The following is a 12,708-nucleotide window of genomic DNA, read 5'->3' as shown; positions in this document are numbered from 1 at the left end:
TAATACAAGACTGTGATTCATCAAATGGATTAAATCATTATGATCATCCTCCCAGTCTCAGAGAAACTGAAATGGCTGAAGCAGAAGCCTCATCAGGTGAGTAACCTGTAGGACTGGCCCAGCAGGATGGCTGAGGGATTGCTCAAGAGGAGTGTACGTGTTTGTCAGCATGTTGATACTGACAGCTCGCTCTCACAACCAGTCTTTCACTTGTTATGAAATCTTTCTTCAAGAATGAATCAGTTGCCAAGTTACCTTACGTCTAGTTTTTTACATAACTTCTTTTTTGCCATGATGAAGCAAAGTCTCTCTGCTCCGTCTCAACATGAATTCTTAAGAGAGAGAGCGGTAATCTAACGCCACAGTCCAGCAGTGTATCTCCTTACAGCACAGCTCATCCCTATCCGCTAAACTATCTCCTTCAGACTGCCATGGGTGCATCAATTATTTCTTACTGAAAGTTTTAAAGGTGGCTCTGTTTACACCATCTTTGTACACACTACAAGGGAAGTACAGGATGTACTGTAAAGGATGTTACTGACAGGTTTAATAAAGCAACTAACTCCATATTAAACACTTCAGACTTGACCAGTATGTGTACAATTATAGTTTACTGTAAACTGATGAAATGTGTGAGATAATTTAACATCTTTCTTTGTGATGTAAGGAGGTGTCAGATACCAAAACAGCCAGGGTATCATGTTTTAAGTCTTTATCACCACACTCTGCTTCCTTAGTAAGTTAAGCCCATGTCTTGCTGCCTTAACAACCCTTTCTTTTTCTTTTGAGGACATATACACACACAAAAAAAATCCTTAAGGTTAGTTTTTCTCTGCTGCAATGGAAACAGCGTCTCCAACAACATGGCAACACAACAATGACTTGAGCTGCTTTAACAACAATGGGATTAACCAGGGTCAAATGGTTTTTATTGCATTTCTTTCCACCACAACCTTTTTTTGATGGTTGAAATCATAATTTCAAAATGTTCTCTCAGAACATATGGATGTGCATTGAAATTGTTGCAATGTCCTGCATGTTTGCTTCTCTATTAAACAGGTAGAACATGTCACAGACAGGAATGCAAAACAAATGATGTCAAGGCTTTAACCTTTACTTTAGTCTGTTGCTTGGTAATGCACATAAAAGACACGGTATGCATGTAAACTCTGCAACCTTTCCTTCATATCAGGAAAGAAAAATCACAATATAATCACATCTTAAAACCATGCTGCAAACTATTGACTAAATTGTACATTTTCAGTTTACTAGAATGCATTTTTATCAGTAAGACAAATACATTGCTTCACACACTTCATTGCATTGCATAGTATAAACTTCATTCCATGATGAGAGTATGTTTACTATAAATGTCAGTTCATCATCCCCTTTTGGCACTTCATAATCCACACATCCGTATCATTGGACTATGCCAACAAAATCCAGGGTAAAGTTGCAGCCACCAGTGCTAATATAGTAAATGCTGAGAGCAAAACTAACAGGCATCGTGCAGTTGTGCAAACCCTGCGCCTTCGCCTACGCTGAGGTTGAACCACAGTCATCACAACACTGAGCACATCGTCTTCCGCCATGGGTCGCCCCTGAGCGCTAATGATAAAGATCTGAGATGCAGTATGGCTGGGGCTGATCAACCTCTGTCGACGGATTCGTTCAGACATCCCCCTGAAGCAGCGGGACATCCAGTTCACTGATCCCGGGAAACTGTCCGTGGAGGCGCGCCGTGCGCTCTGGAGTTCTCCCGGTGGCGCGGGGATAGGCACCTCCAGGGTCTGACCCTCACCTGTTTCACCTTGTTTCTTGATGAATGTAAGGTGTCGGCAGATGGGGCAAACAATAGTGTCCCTGATAGTTTTTCCATCGCTGTTGATGCTGACCAACGTTTTGACCAGACAGTCGTGGCAGAAGACATGTCCGCAGCTCAGAGTCCTCTCCGTGCCAGACAGAAACTCATAGCACACGGGACATTCTCGTGAGTCCTCCTGGCTGTCTTGCTTAAAAAATGCCATCAAAGGATAATGCACCACTGCAGCAAGAGACCTGGGAAATCCCTGCGTGTGAATTCCCTAGGTCTGTCTCTGTATGTGTGGGTGAGGGTGGAGGCGAGAGCTGCGCCTTGTAAAACAGGGCCTGCCACCTGTGACTGCTGTGACTTCACTGATTGGGTCCCCTGAAGGCTTTACTGGCAGTTGCCAAGCTGGTTCACCTTTCATGTCTTCATACTGAATGTGCCATAAATATTCAAAACCATAGCACATCTGTGGATTACATGATGATGGCACAGAACTATAAAAAACGATTGTTAATACTACTTTTTTTGGCCCAAATAAATTATCATTTTATTTGTATTTATGTAAGTTAATTTCTAATTAAAAGGGTCAACATTTCAACAACTTAAAATTGTGTTTTATAATACATTCACAGAGTGATTTTTTTTAGGTTTACAGAACTCAATGAAAGCCTGAAAATCACAAGTTTATATAACAACCCTTCTAACAAGAATTACTTAAAGTATTTTGTTATTAAGCATACAATGTTTTCAAGGCTACTCAATTTAATCAAGTCTAATGTAATTTAATATGCTCACTTTGATGAAGCTGGTTGAGCTTATTAATATTCAGTATATTCCCTGTTTTGCTTAACTCAAATTGTGGAATTATTCCCTCTTATTTTGCCTATTTATTTACCCTAGATGATTTTTTAGGATGGTTAGAATGTCAAACTTATCAGATAAATAATGTAGGGCTATAGGTTACATATAAGACTATTTGATTTGTAATTTTTTATTGTGAGACCAATTTCTTAAATATTTGGGTCAATATATAATTATACCTTGATTGTTCACCTTTTTTCCTGTAAGTCGCTTTGGATAAAAGCATCTGCTAAATGACTAACTGTAAATGTAAATGCAATAGCCCGAATTCTGTTCAAGCTTAGTAGGTCGTTAGTTAGCCTAGTTTTTGCATTGCCCACAAAAGACTGCAACAGAGGGACGATAGAAATAGAGAAGAATACATTTCCTAGGTCTTGATCAGGGATGGGCAACTTAAATGCTGGAAGGGGCCCTAAATTTTTCATTGACACTACAACAGGGCCACATATAGGACCGTGCACTTTACCAGATATGAAGAAACTGCAATTTTAAATATGTTTTCAGTGCAGTAACTTAACATATTTCATGCTCAAATGCATGTATAACAGTATAAATAGGAATACAAAAGGTTTGAAGCTAATAAAAAAAAAACACTTACTGTGATTTATTTTTTTTTCAGTGCAAGAACAGCAGACCAACATTAATTGCAAGAAGTCATTTTGTACATTTTTACACTGCACTTAAGAGTTCATGTTCAAATGCATGTAGTTGTACTGAGGGCCACTTCAAGTGGTGGTTTCTGGCAACCATATGCCACCTTGTGGCCAATGTAGTGAAAACTATTTAGCTGCAAATCTACAGTAAAAAAAAAAAAAGGTGCGGCTGATTCTCTGAGGCAGCCCTGCCCAGTCCTGACGTAACGTGACTTACGTCAGCACGTACGTCGATGTCAGTTTTACGTCGGTTCCGGGAGACGCGTTGGCAATTTCCTAAACACAGCTCAGTCACTTCAGAGTCATCCGAGGCCGGAGCCGGGGAGAGGTGTGTGTGTGAGTGTGTGTGTTGGATTAAACACCGGCTGGAAAGCGACCCTCCGATACAGAAGACTGCTGGACACCGATTTGACATGAGCAGGTACCGAATTTAACCGTGAACATATTGGGTTTTAATGTGTTTTGATGTCTGACCTGTTAGTGTGTGGAGCTGTCGAGCTCCGCCGAGGTGACAGCTCGAGCTCGGTTTTAATGTCGAGAGGTTGTCGCTTTGAATTTGCCATATGCCATTCATTTTCACTTTTTATACGTGGTATTTTCTGCTCCCCTTTAACAGCATACAGCGTGGGCTACTGTTTGGCATTAACCTAGGCTTCTGTACTGTCTGTCAAACCACGCAGTATCAAATATCCACACATTGACGGAGGCGTTTATTAGCTAACGTACCTAAATGATAACCTGGTGCTCTTCTGATTCATGTGTTCTATATATGTCAATGAATTCATTTTAAGTCTTGTTTTTTTGCGAAAATGTTATATGTTGTCTGTAAATTACAGGTATTTTTGGTCCATGTCAATTGTCATTTTTACAGTCAAGTCTCAATTTTGTTTTTGTTTTTCACGTTTTATAAATAGAATAATTATTAAGATTTTTTTTTAGCATTTGTCGAGCTATTAAAAGGGACAGGTCCTCGGGTTAGGGGAGCATTAACACCACACCCTGTAAAGCTGTAGGTCTGATTATAATTCACATTAGAGCAGATCAATAAGAGGTATTTGACTCACCCCTCTCATAGGCCCCTCTATTAAAAAATGTGACTCCATCATTAGTGTCAGCAGTTGAACTCTTAGTAAGCACAGAGTCATCTGCAACAAGAGGATGTAGACAAGAATATGGGGAAGGAAACTCTCTCTTCAGTACCTTCCCCTTTTTGTAGTTTCCAGATGGCTCTTCTACAGTAAACAGAGTGCCACCAGCCACGCTGCCTGTCCTGGTATTGTTGCAACAGACAAATAGATTCAGGGGTCAAGCTGACGCCCCTCCAAAGGATGCTGAAATGAGAGATAACAGGAACTGTCATTTGGTTTGGCTCGACCTGTTGCATGATGTAACTGAACACCAGCAAAGTCCAGTCGGTTTACATCCCTACTATATGTGAAATAGCTGTGGTAGCTCCTGTCATTGTTCAGAGGGCTAATAAATAGTCTTTTTCGAGGGGGTGATTATCCCGATAAGGCCTTTGATCTGAATTACCATGGAAACCGTTTCCTGTCGCTCACGCCTTTTGAAGACCCACAGGGTTCAATAGAAACCTACAAATCCCATTCAGACCATTCAGCATCATAACAAATGGACTTCTGTTATGTTTGCTGGATTACCTGGTAATTCTGTTCTATTTTGGCTGGTCCCATGGAGATGTTCGAAGGCTCACCTAAGTCATGCGATACATCTAACATGTTATGTCAGTAGCAGCTTGGGAACATTTCCCTCTCTCCACCCTTGTGGTATTTTGGTCTCCAGTTTCCTTCGTGTTCTCCAAAGTAGTGTACTGACACGTGAGGGGCCTATGGCCAGTGAATTGTTGATGACGCCATCTCAGAGGAATGTTTAAAGGGAAGAGCAGGCGGTCCTGCCTCTGAGTCTCCATCCCTCTGAGTCTAGACCGTCTCTGCAAGAGAAATAACACAGCCTCCGCCTTACCGAAGCCCAAGAAAGTCTAGTCTAGTCTGGTCCAAAAAAATCCCTACCGTAAACATATTTTGCTTGAGCCAGTCCAGCTGAGGGGTTTCCCATGCTGCATTCACCGTCTGACCTATCAGCAGGAAATCCTTGTAATCTCTGTTCGGATTATGAGTATTCTTGGAGCTACAGCAACAGGAGGTTTTTTTTTGGGTGGGTGGGGGCTGGAGGGCAAGGCAGCTGTTTTCCCCCCCACATAGAACACACACACACACACACACACACACACACACACACACACACACAGCAGCGGCACTTTCCAGATGTGCTTAATAATTTCCTGAAACCTGCCACATAGATCAGAGACTGAGGCAGAGTTTATTAGCTCACCAGAAAAGAGGAACAACCGTCTAGTAAAGGGTTATTTTGGCAAACAGGATGGAAGATGAAAAAAAATTGTGAAACTTCAGAACTAGACTACAACACACAGCTTTGATCTATTCCGCATTAGCCACACATAATTAACATGGATTTAATGAATTAGTAATGTAGACATCACATGAGTGCAGCTGTAAGGTTAAAAATGTAATGAGACAGAGGCACACTTCTACTAGGATCTAGAAACATCATTGTCATAGAAAGGCCACTCAGTCAGTTTTTTTTAAACCCTGTTTCTAAATAATTTGGTGATTTTTCCAAACTGAGGCAGTCATTTGTGATTCATGAGTAAAGATAAGACGAATGACCTCGGAATAGCAGTGTCACGTGGCTGGGCCGATCTGGCTTTGTTTGTCACTTTTGAGAGAGATATCTTTTCTGGTATCTTTTCCAGTGAGGAATGAGGGGTATTTTTAAATCTTGATTTGCTCACGTGCAAGAGATAAGAAGAGAATGCACTGTGCATGATTCTGCATGCCAAAAGATGCAGAAGTGAAAATGTTCCGTACCGTGTGTGAGCCACCTGTTAGTTTATTCTGTCACTATTCAATGCTTGTTCTACTTTTAACCTCATGAGAACCAACTCTTGTGTATTTTAAGCTAATTGACACTTCTGTGAGGCTAACAAATATGTCTCTGTAATCCCCAGGTTGCCCTGATATGGACAAAGAGATGATTCCCAAATTTTCGTCAAAGGATGAGGAAGTTGACTACTGGAAGTCCCAAGCCCTTAAATATAAGAAAAGGTAGGTAATGTGATTTACTTTTCATGTTGCAAGTTAACATGTCTGAATTTCTTTATATATATACTGTATGTACATAACCTATTTATCCATATTGTTATGAACAGTCTAGATGTTTTGATAAAACATTTAATTAATAAACATAGAAAACAACATATTTAAAAAGAGAATTTTGTATCATGATATCTCAATATATGATTTAATCACAATATGATTACAATAGTTATGATGTATCATAATATTTAATTACTGACCATCCCTGTTCATGACATATTGTCCCTATAAGTATAGGATGGATGTTGTGTCGTGTTCTAAGCTTTTTGTGCATGGTGAGAATTACTCTTTGCCTCCTGAGCTCATCTTGCAAATTGGGCTATATAACAATGCGTCATATTTTATGACAAAATGTTGAACCAAATATTAGTCAGCAATCCGCCATATGCAACAAGCACATTTAAAACTCTGAACATCTGAAAGCAAACTTTGTTTAAAAAGATTTCTTGACTCTTGTCTTGTTCTTACATCGTAGGCAGATGTTAATAGGCCTAATATGTAGTTTTGTCTGTAGTAAAGAAAGAAATGATGACACAATATTTTTTTCATAAATGTTATTTCGAAATCCTGGATGTATCTCTGTTTCAAGGTTTAGCATATCCCCAACCATATAAGGCAAATGACCAGACAGGCTTTTTTACAATCAGTGCCCACAAACCTCTGTGGCTTACTCAGGAGGAAATGACCACATCTTTCATTTCTTAAACGGAGACCACAGTCTATGTTCGTGTAGGCAGCAGCAGTGCTTGTGAGTGTTGTGTAATCTTTGTTGAACTTGGGCTGTCTTCTGTATTTGTGGAGTTGGGGCCCATCGTACTCTCAAAGGGAGTGTAAACCTGCACAGAGAGGGTTAACGTCCTGGTGGTTTTCTGAGAAATTCCAGCTGTGGGTACATAGGGGAAAAACTTCAGTCCATGGAAAAAATAACTCCCAAGTATAGTGGCTCATGTTTTGGTGGATACGAGGATCACTTTTCACACAGTAAGCCTCTCACAGTGGTGGCATGCAGTGTTTATTTTTTCACTTAGTGAAAAATTATCTCCCTGAAGTGATATTTTTTAACTTCACTGTTGTTGCAACAAGGCTAGTTATTACAGTTTCTGATTATCCCCAAAATATCTAAAAATGTCAACCTGTATTTCCTACATCCACACATTTGGATGGTTGTTTTAAAAGTGTGACAGTCACACGGGGGAAGTTATAGGTCCCAGCGTGCTGATGAAGCAGCCACTGTGGCGTTGGTATGTGTGGAACGACCCCGGCACAACAACTGATTCATGGATTCCAGTGCTCTGTAGAGCCACTGTGAGGCCATTCTAGCGGCACAAGTCAGCTGATCACAGAACAGGGTTAACCACAGTGCCATGTGTGCCTTGACAGGCAAAGGGTTCATTTACATATAAACTCATAAAGTCAGCAATAACCACCAAACAAATTTTTCCTTTCTGTTCTACATTTAGTTCTACACATCAGAACTAATTTATGAGTTGGTGTGTGTTTTTAGCCCTGACCAGCATGTACACACATCCTGTTTCTTGGCCCATGTCCTCATCCTGTTTCTGCGCCCTCTCATTTTCTCTTCACCTCTGACCCTTCACCTCTCACACAGCTGAGGACCCGTGGCAGCAGGCCTGTTTTTCTCAGCTACTTGTGAACCACCTACTGCCACAGTTCAGCTGTCTCCTTAGAGCTGTATATTTAGAATGCTTAACTCGACAATGCTGAGCCGTGCACTGTTTCCTGTTTGGCAGCAGCAGGATTGAAGGTTAAAAAATGTACAAATATCTGACTGGCCTTTTCATGCAGGTTTATTCACGGTCATCAGAGATGAAGCTGCTAGAACATGCCGGAGCCTGGCTCATCTTACAGGACAAAAGCCAGTGCGATTTCTAGAGCTCATGCTCGCGGTCATTCAGCCAGTCAGCTGAGCAGCATTGAATGGTGGACAGTGAACAGGGTAGCTGGTAATTGACAATGATTGTTCATGTGTTTCCCCCTCTGTGCCTGTGCCATCCAGTTGCTATGAGGCCCAGGAGGAGCTGCAGGAGTTCCAGGAAGGGAGCCGGGAGCTTGAAGCTGAGCTGGAGGCGCAGCTTGGCCAGGCCGAACACCGCCTTCGAGACCTCCAATCTGAAAACGAGAGACTGAAGAACGAGGTGTCCAACCTCAAGGTAATTGGGCCTGGTAACTTCTTCCCCTGTAGTTTATTTTGAGATTTGGCTTGCTTTTTCAGTTGATCGGTCAGGACACCAATAAAGTAATTTGTGGTTACTTAAGAGGTTATCTGATCTCTGTTGGATCCTGAGGACAAGGTCCAATGTCTTATTTTTATGTTCGGTGCTAATGGGACATGCTCTTATGTAATCCTCCAGCACTCTTTAATTGGATTGGGAGAAAATAGAAAACTACAAGGACAAGTCTGGTTCTTAATCACTCCAGACACGAAAGGTAGTCAGATTTATCCAGTGTGCTCTCGTCTGGGGATCAGCTCCATAGTTGAATGAAGAGCGCTGAAACTGTTGGAAATGTATGTTCTGTAGGAACAAGTCTACTTTCAAGCAGATGACACATTTTGAAACATGACACTTGCTTTAATTTGTCAACCTTCTGTAAGAATACTGTCATGAAACATATTTCTTGTTGTTTGTAGCACAATTTCATGTAATTTAATGTGATAAAGAAGTAAAATAATCAGTATACAAATTACTGTATAAACATGTGGGAAATAACCATAGCCATTATAAGTTTTGTGATTTTTCACATGGCTCAACATGTGAGGATGATTGCAGCAGCTAATGCTAAAAACAAACCGTATTAATGAAGCAGAGAGATCATGAATCATGCTTTTCTGTCTTTGTGCCTCAGGGGCCACGATGCAGGAATGCTAGCTGTACTGTAAAGCACCACAGGGCAAATGAGCCGCAGGGCCTCCCTAGGGAACAAAGAGGCTGATTGAAAGTGAAATAATATGTAGACGCTCATCATTACGAACTGTTTTATGATTCACAAGGTTGTATTAGCTACACCAGGGGTAATGTTAACTGTACAGACTGTAAAATAGTACTTTCTCATTGCATGCCTCAGCAAAAGGAAATTAAGTCGATTTTTTTCCCTTGGTCTGCTTGATGTCTTTGTTTCTCTACACACACTCACTCTCTTCTTTTCTATCCGTCTCTTCTTAGGACAAGCTGGAGCACCAGTACGCTCAGAGTTATAAACAAATTTCTATGCTAGAGGATGACCTGGGCCAGACACGCAGCATCAAGGAGCAGCTTCACAAATATGTCAGAGAGCTCGAGCAGGCCAACGATGACCTAGAGAGAGCCAAAAGGTCAGGATGACACACTATATTCTGGAATATTAGTTTGTTTTATGCATATTTTTGGGTGGCACTGATAATAAATTATAGCTATAATTAAATTTTGTAGTGACTGGACCCACTTTAATGTTCATAAAAGGTTTTAACAATTGTGCCCTTCAACCTCGGTGTCTTTGCAGAGCAACAATAGTGTCTCTTGAAGACTTTGAGGGCCGTTTAAACCAGGCCATCGAGAGAAATGCCTTCCTAGAAAGTGAGCTGGATGAGAAGGAGTCCCTTCTAGTATCTGTGCAGCGGCTGAAAGATGAAGCACGAGGTGAAGACGAGAATTCATTCTGCCCTTTGGCACATCATCTGTGTGAGAGTTATTGGAAGAGTATTTCATGAGTTTGACTGTGTCTTCTGCAGACCTGAGACAGGAGCTGGCAGTACGGGAGCGGACTACAGACAGGATGTCTGCACCCAGCTCACCCACCTTAGACATCGACAAGATGGATTCTGCAGTACAGGCGTCTTTATCCCTCCCAGCCACACCAGTAGGAAAGAGCATAGAGCACTCGTTCATCAGCCCAAATGGTCAGGATGAATTCATCTCACTCTTTATTGCATGCTGAAGTGGGAAATTCACTGATATGTATTCTAATATCTGCTTGTGTCCCTGTGCAGCATTGACCAACGGCTGTGGCAACTCATCCCTCACTCCTTCTGCTAGAATCTCAGCTCTTAATATTGTGGGTGATCTCCTGAGGAAAGTTGGGGTAGGTTATTATTCCTTTTAATTTAACACATAATTAGAATACAACACAAAATAATTGAATACGTTTGCAGAACACTGAGGAGCAGTTTGTCCTCAGCCTCTGGAGAAACGGCAATATGTTTATGATGAGGCTAAATACAAATTGTTTGCTTGTTTTGTGACTAGGCTTTGGAGTCCAAAATCGCCGCCTGTAGGAACTTTGCCAAAGACCAGGCAGCAAGAAAAAATTTCTCCACAGACAACGGCAAACTCATCAACAGCAACGCCACAAAGTTCTCTCACTCTCTACATACAACTTACTTTGACAAAACGTGAGTCTTTAAGCAAGCAGTTTTTGTTCTTCTCCTTGCCTCTAAGTGCATGTATATTTGTTTTTCCCTGTATGTGTTTGCTAATATTAAACATGTCCATGTGACAACTGCAGGACTGTAAATGGACTGGACCCCAGCACTTTGACCTCTATGGCAACTACCAGAGCTGTGTCTCCACCAGGCATGCTGCCTCTGAGTGTTTGAGGCGTCCCCACACCACAAACCTCTACTGAAACTCAACACAATGTGGGAACCAAGAGGACACTTGAAAGACCATTACATTGTGTGCTAGGTGTGTATGTGTGTGTGTAAGAGTTTGAAAGGAAGAGTGATGTGTGTGTGTGTGTGTGCGCCTGTTTCGGGATTGTGCATTTTTGAACGTGATGTGTGGAAGCGAGGCTTGACTATACATTGAACTTGCCTCCAGTTTGCAGCTCTAAATGCATCTGTGAGTAGGTGCACACGTTCCTACCACATACTGGCATGTGCCTAAAGCTGTACTGTACTGTGCTTGTATGAATGTTATTGCAAATGCGTTGCTCTCTAGATGTCAACTCTGAAGTGACACTGTTCTATTCTTATTTCCACTCTCGACCTGAAAACTACTATCTCTGACAAAAGGTCCTCAACAGACCACAGCTTTCTCTTAACCTGTATTTTCACTTAAATTGCACACTTAAAGTAATTTCAATTTAGAATGTATTATATTTAAAAAGGGATGTGTTCATATTAATTAATTTATCTCACAGTATGCTTTAAAATGCAATTTTTCCTATTTGCTTTTTTCCTTGCATGTGTGCATATGTAATGTGGGGTTGGAGAGGTGCTGGTGGACCCCACATTCATGACTGAAGTGAATGTTGATCGTTCAAAGCCATGCAGTGCGGCCGTTCCTCTTGTTAGTGGCTACTTGCTGCAGTTCATTTGACAGTAGTCTCCATGTTAAAGCTGGGGAATATCAGCTGGTTCTGTCCTCTGGGTTAAACCTGCACTTAAACAAACTGCTCCTCACAGGTTCTGCTGCAGTTGAGTGTTTTCTCCACTGTGGACATCGTTGACATTTTGAGGGAACAGTTTTGCCTTTTTTTTATGTTTTTTTTTTTCTTTTTAATATTGTGACAGGCTCATTTACCTCATTCGGATATATGGCAATTTTCCACGGTGGATTCTTAATATGACTAAGTGAATTTGGCTTAAAAAAACTTGCACAAAAGGAAGCAAAACTAATCTGACTCAAGGACACTTTTTGAGACTGTTAACCTTGGCTGGTGTATGAAATTGTGGCCCCATTGTGGGCTTTCTGTCATGCAGCACCTGTTATTGTTTGAATTTAAATTTACTTAATTCTTGGATTTTTAGCTGCATATTGGCAATGCATTCATTTTACATGCCTGAATTTCATCAAAAATTTTCCTACATATTTCTCCCTTTCATTGATCTTTGTGTCAATCTGAAGCCTTTAGTATTCATTTTAATTTGATAATATGAGGTGTCATTCAGGGCACTCTGAGCCTGTTACTTAAGTGTGTTCTACATTCAGTGTATATAGCTTGTAAGGATGGTAATTTTGCCTACCACATTTGTAAATACTTACATTTGGCATTAAGGTCCTATTTATTTCAGATTCTGTATGGCATGTTCAGGTAATGAATGGTTAAAGCCATTGTATTATGATATATTGTTTGTCAAAATTGTTTAAGTAAATAAAGATTGAGATGACAAATACATGTTTTGTAGTTTGGTTGATATACTGTAATAAAAGCTGACACAGCACAGTGTCCACACACAGCTTTCAGTCACCTC

At 40.9% G+C, this 12,708-nt stretch overlaps 2 protein-coding genes across 2 annotated transcripts; one reads left to right on the top strand and one right to left on the bottom strand.

Moving 5' to 3' along the window:
• Positions 1 to 949: 949 nt before the first annotated feature.
• On the bottom strand, positions 950 to 2,620 carry LOC131983947 (RING finger protein 222). Its single transcript, XM_059348791.1, has one exon. It carries the CDS (start codon positions 2,025 to 2,027, stop codon positions 1,428 to 1,430), a length of 600 nt encoding a protein of 199 aa, XP_059204774.1. The 5' UTR covers positions 2,028 to 2,620; the 3' UTR covers positions 950 to 1,427.
• Positions 2,621 to 3,608: 988 nt separating this feature from the next.
• On the top strand, positions 3,609 to 12,630 carry ndel1b (nudE neurodevelopment protein 1-like 1b). The gene is made up of 9 exons (XM_059347950.1): positions 3,609 to 3,745; positions 6,371 to 6,467; positions 8,536 to 8,689; positions 9,701 to 9,849; positions 10,017 to 10,153; positions 10,246 to 10,413; positions 10,504 to 10,595; positions 10,760 to 10,905; positions 11,019 to 12,630. Exons 2-9 carry the CDS (start codon positions 6,382 to 6,384, stop codon positions 11,107 to 11,109), a joined length of 1,023 nt encoding a protein of 340 aa, XP_059203933.1. The 5' UTR covers positions 3,609 to 3,745; positions 6,371 to 6,381; the 3' UTR covers positions 11,110 to 12,630.
• The last annotated feature ends 78 nt before the right edge of the window (positions 12,631 to 12,708 follow it).

The sequence above is a fragment of the Centropristis striata genome, chromosome 13 (genome assembly GCF_030273125.1).
Source record: "Centropristis striata isolate RG_2023a ecotype Rhode Island chromosome 13, C.striata_1.0, whole genome shotgun sequence".
Taxonomy (NCBI): Eukaryota; Metazoa; Chordata; class Actinopteri; order Perciformes; family Serranidae; genus Centropristis; species Centropristis striata.
The sequence above is the reverse complement of the archived record's forward strand: the minus strand, read 5'-3'. Positions and strand labels throughout refer to the sequence as shown.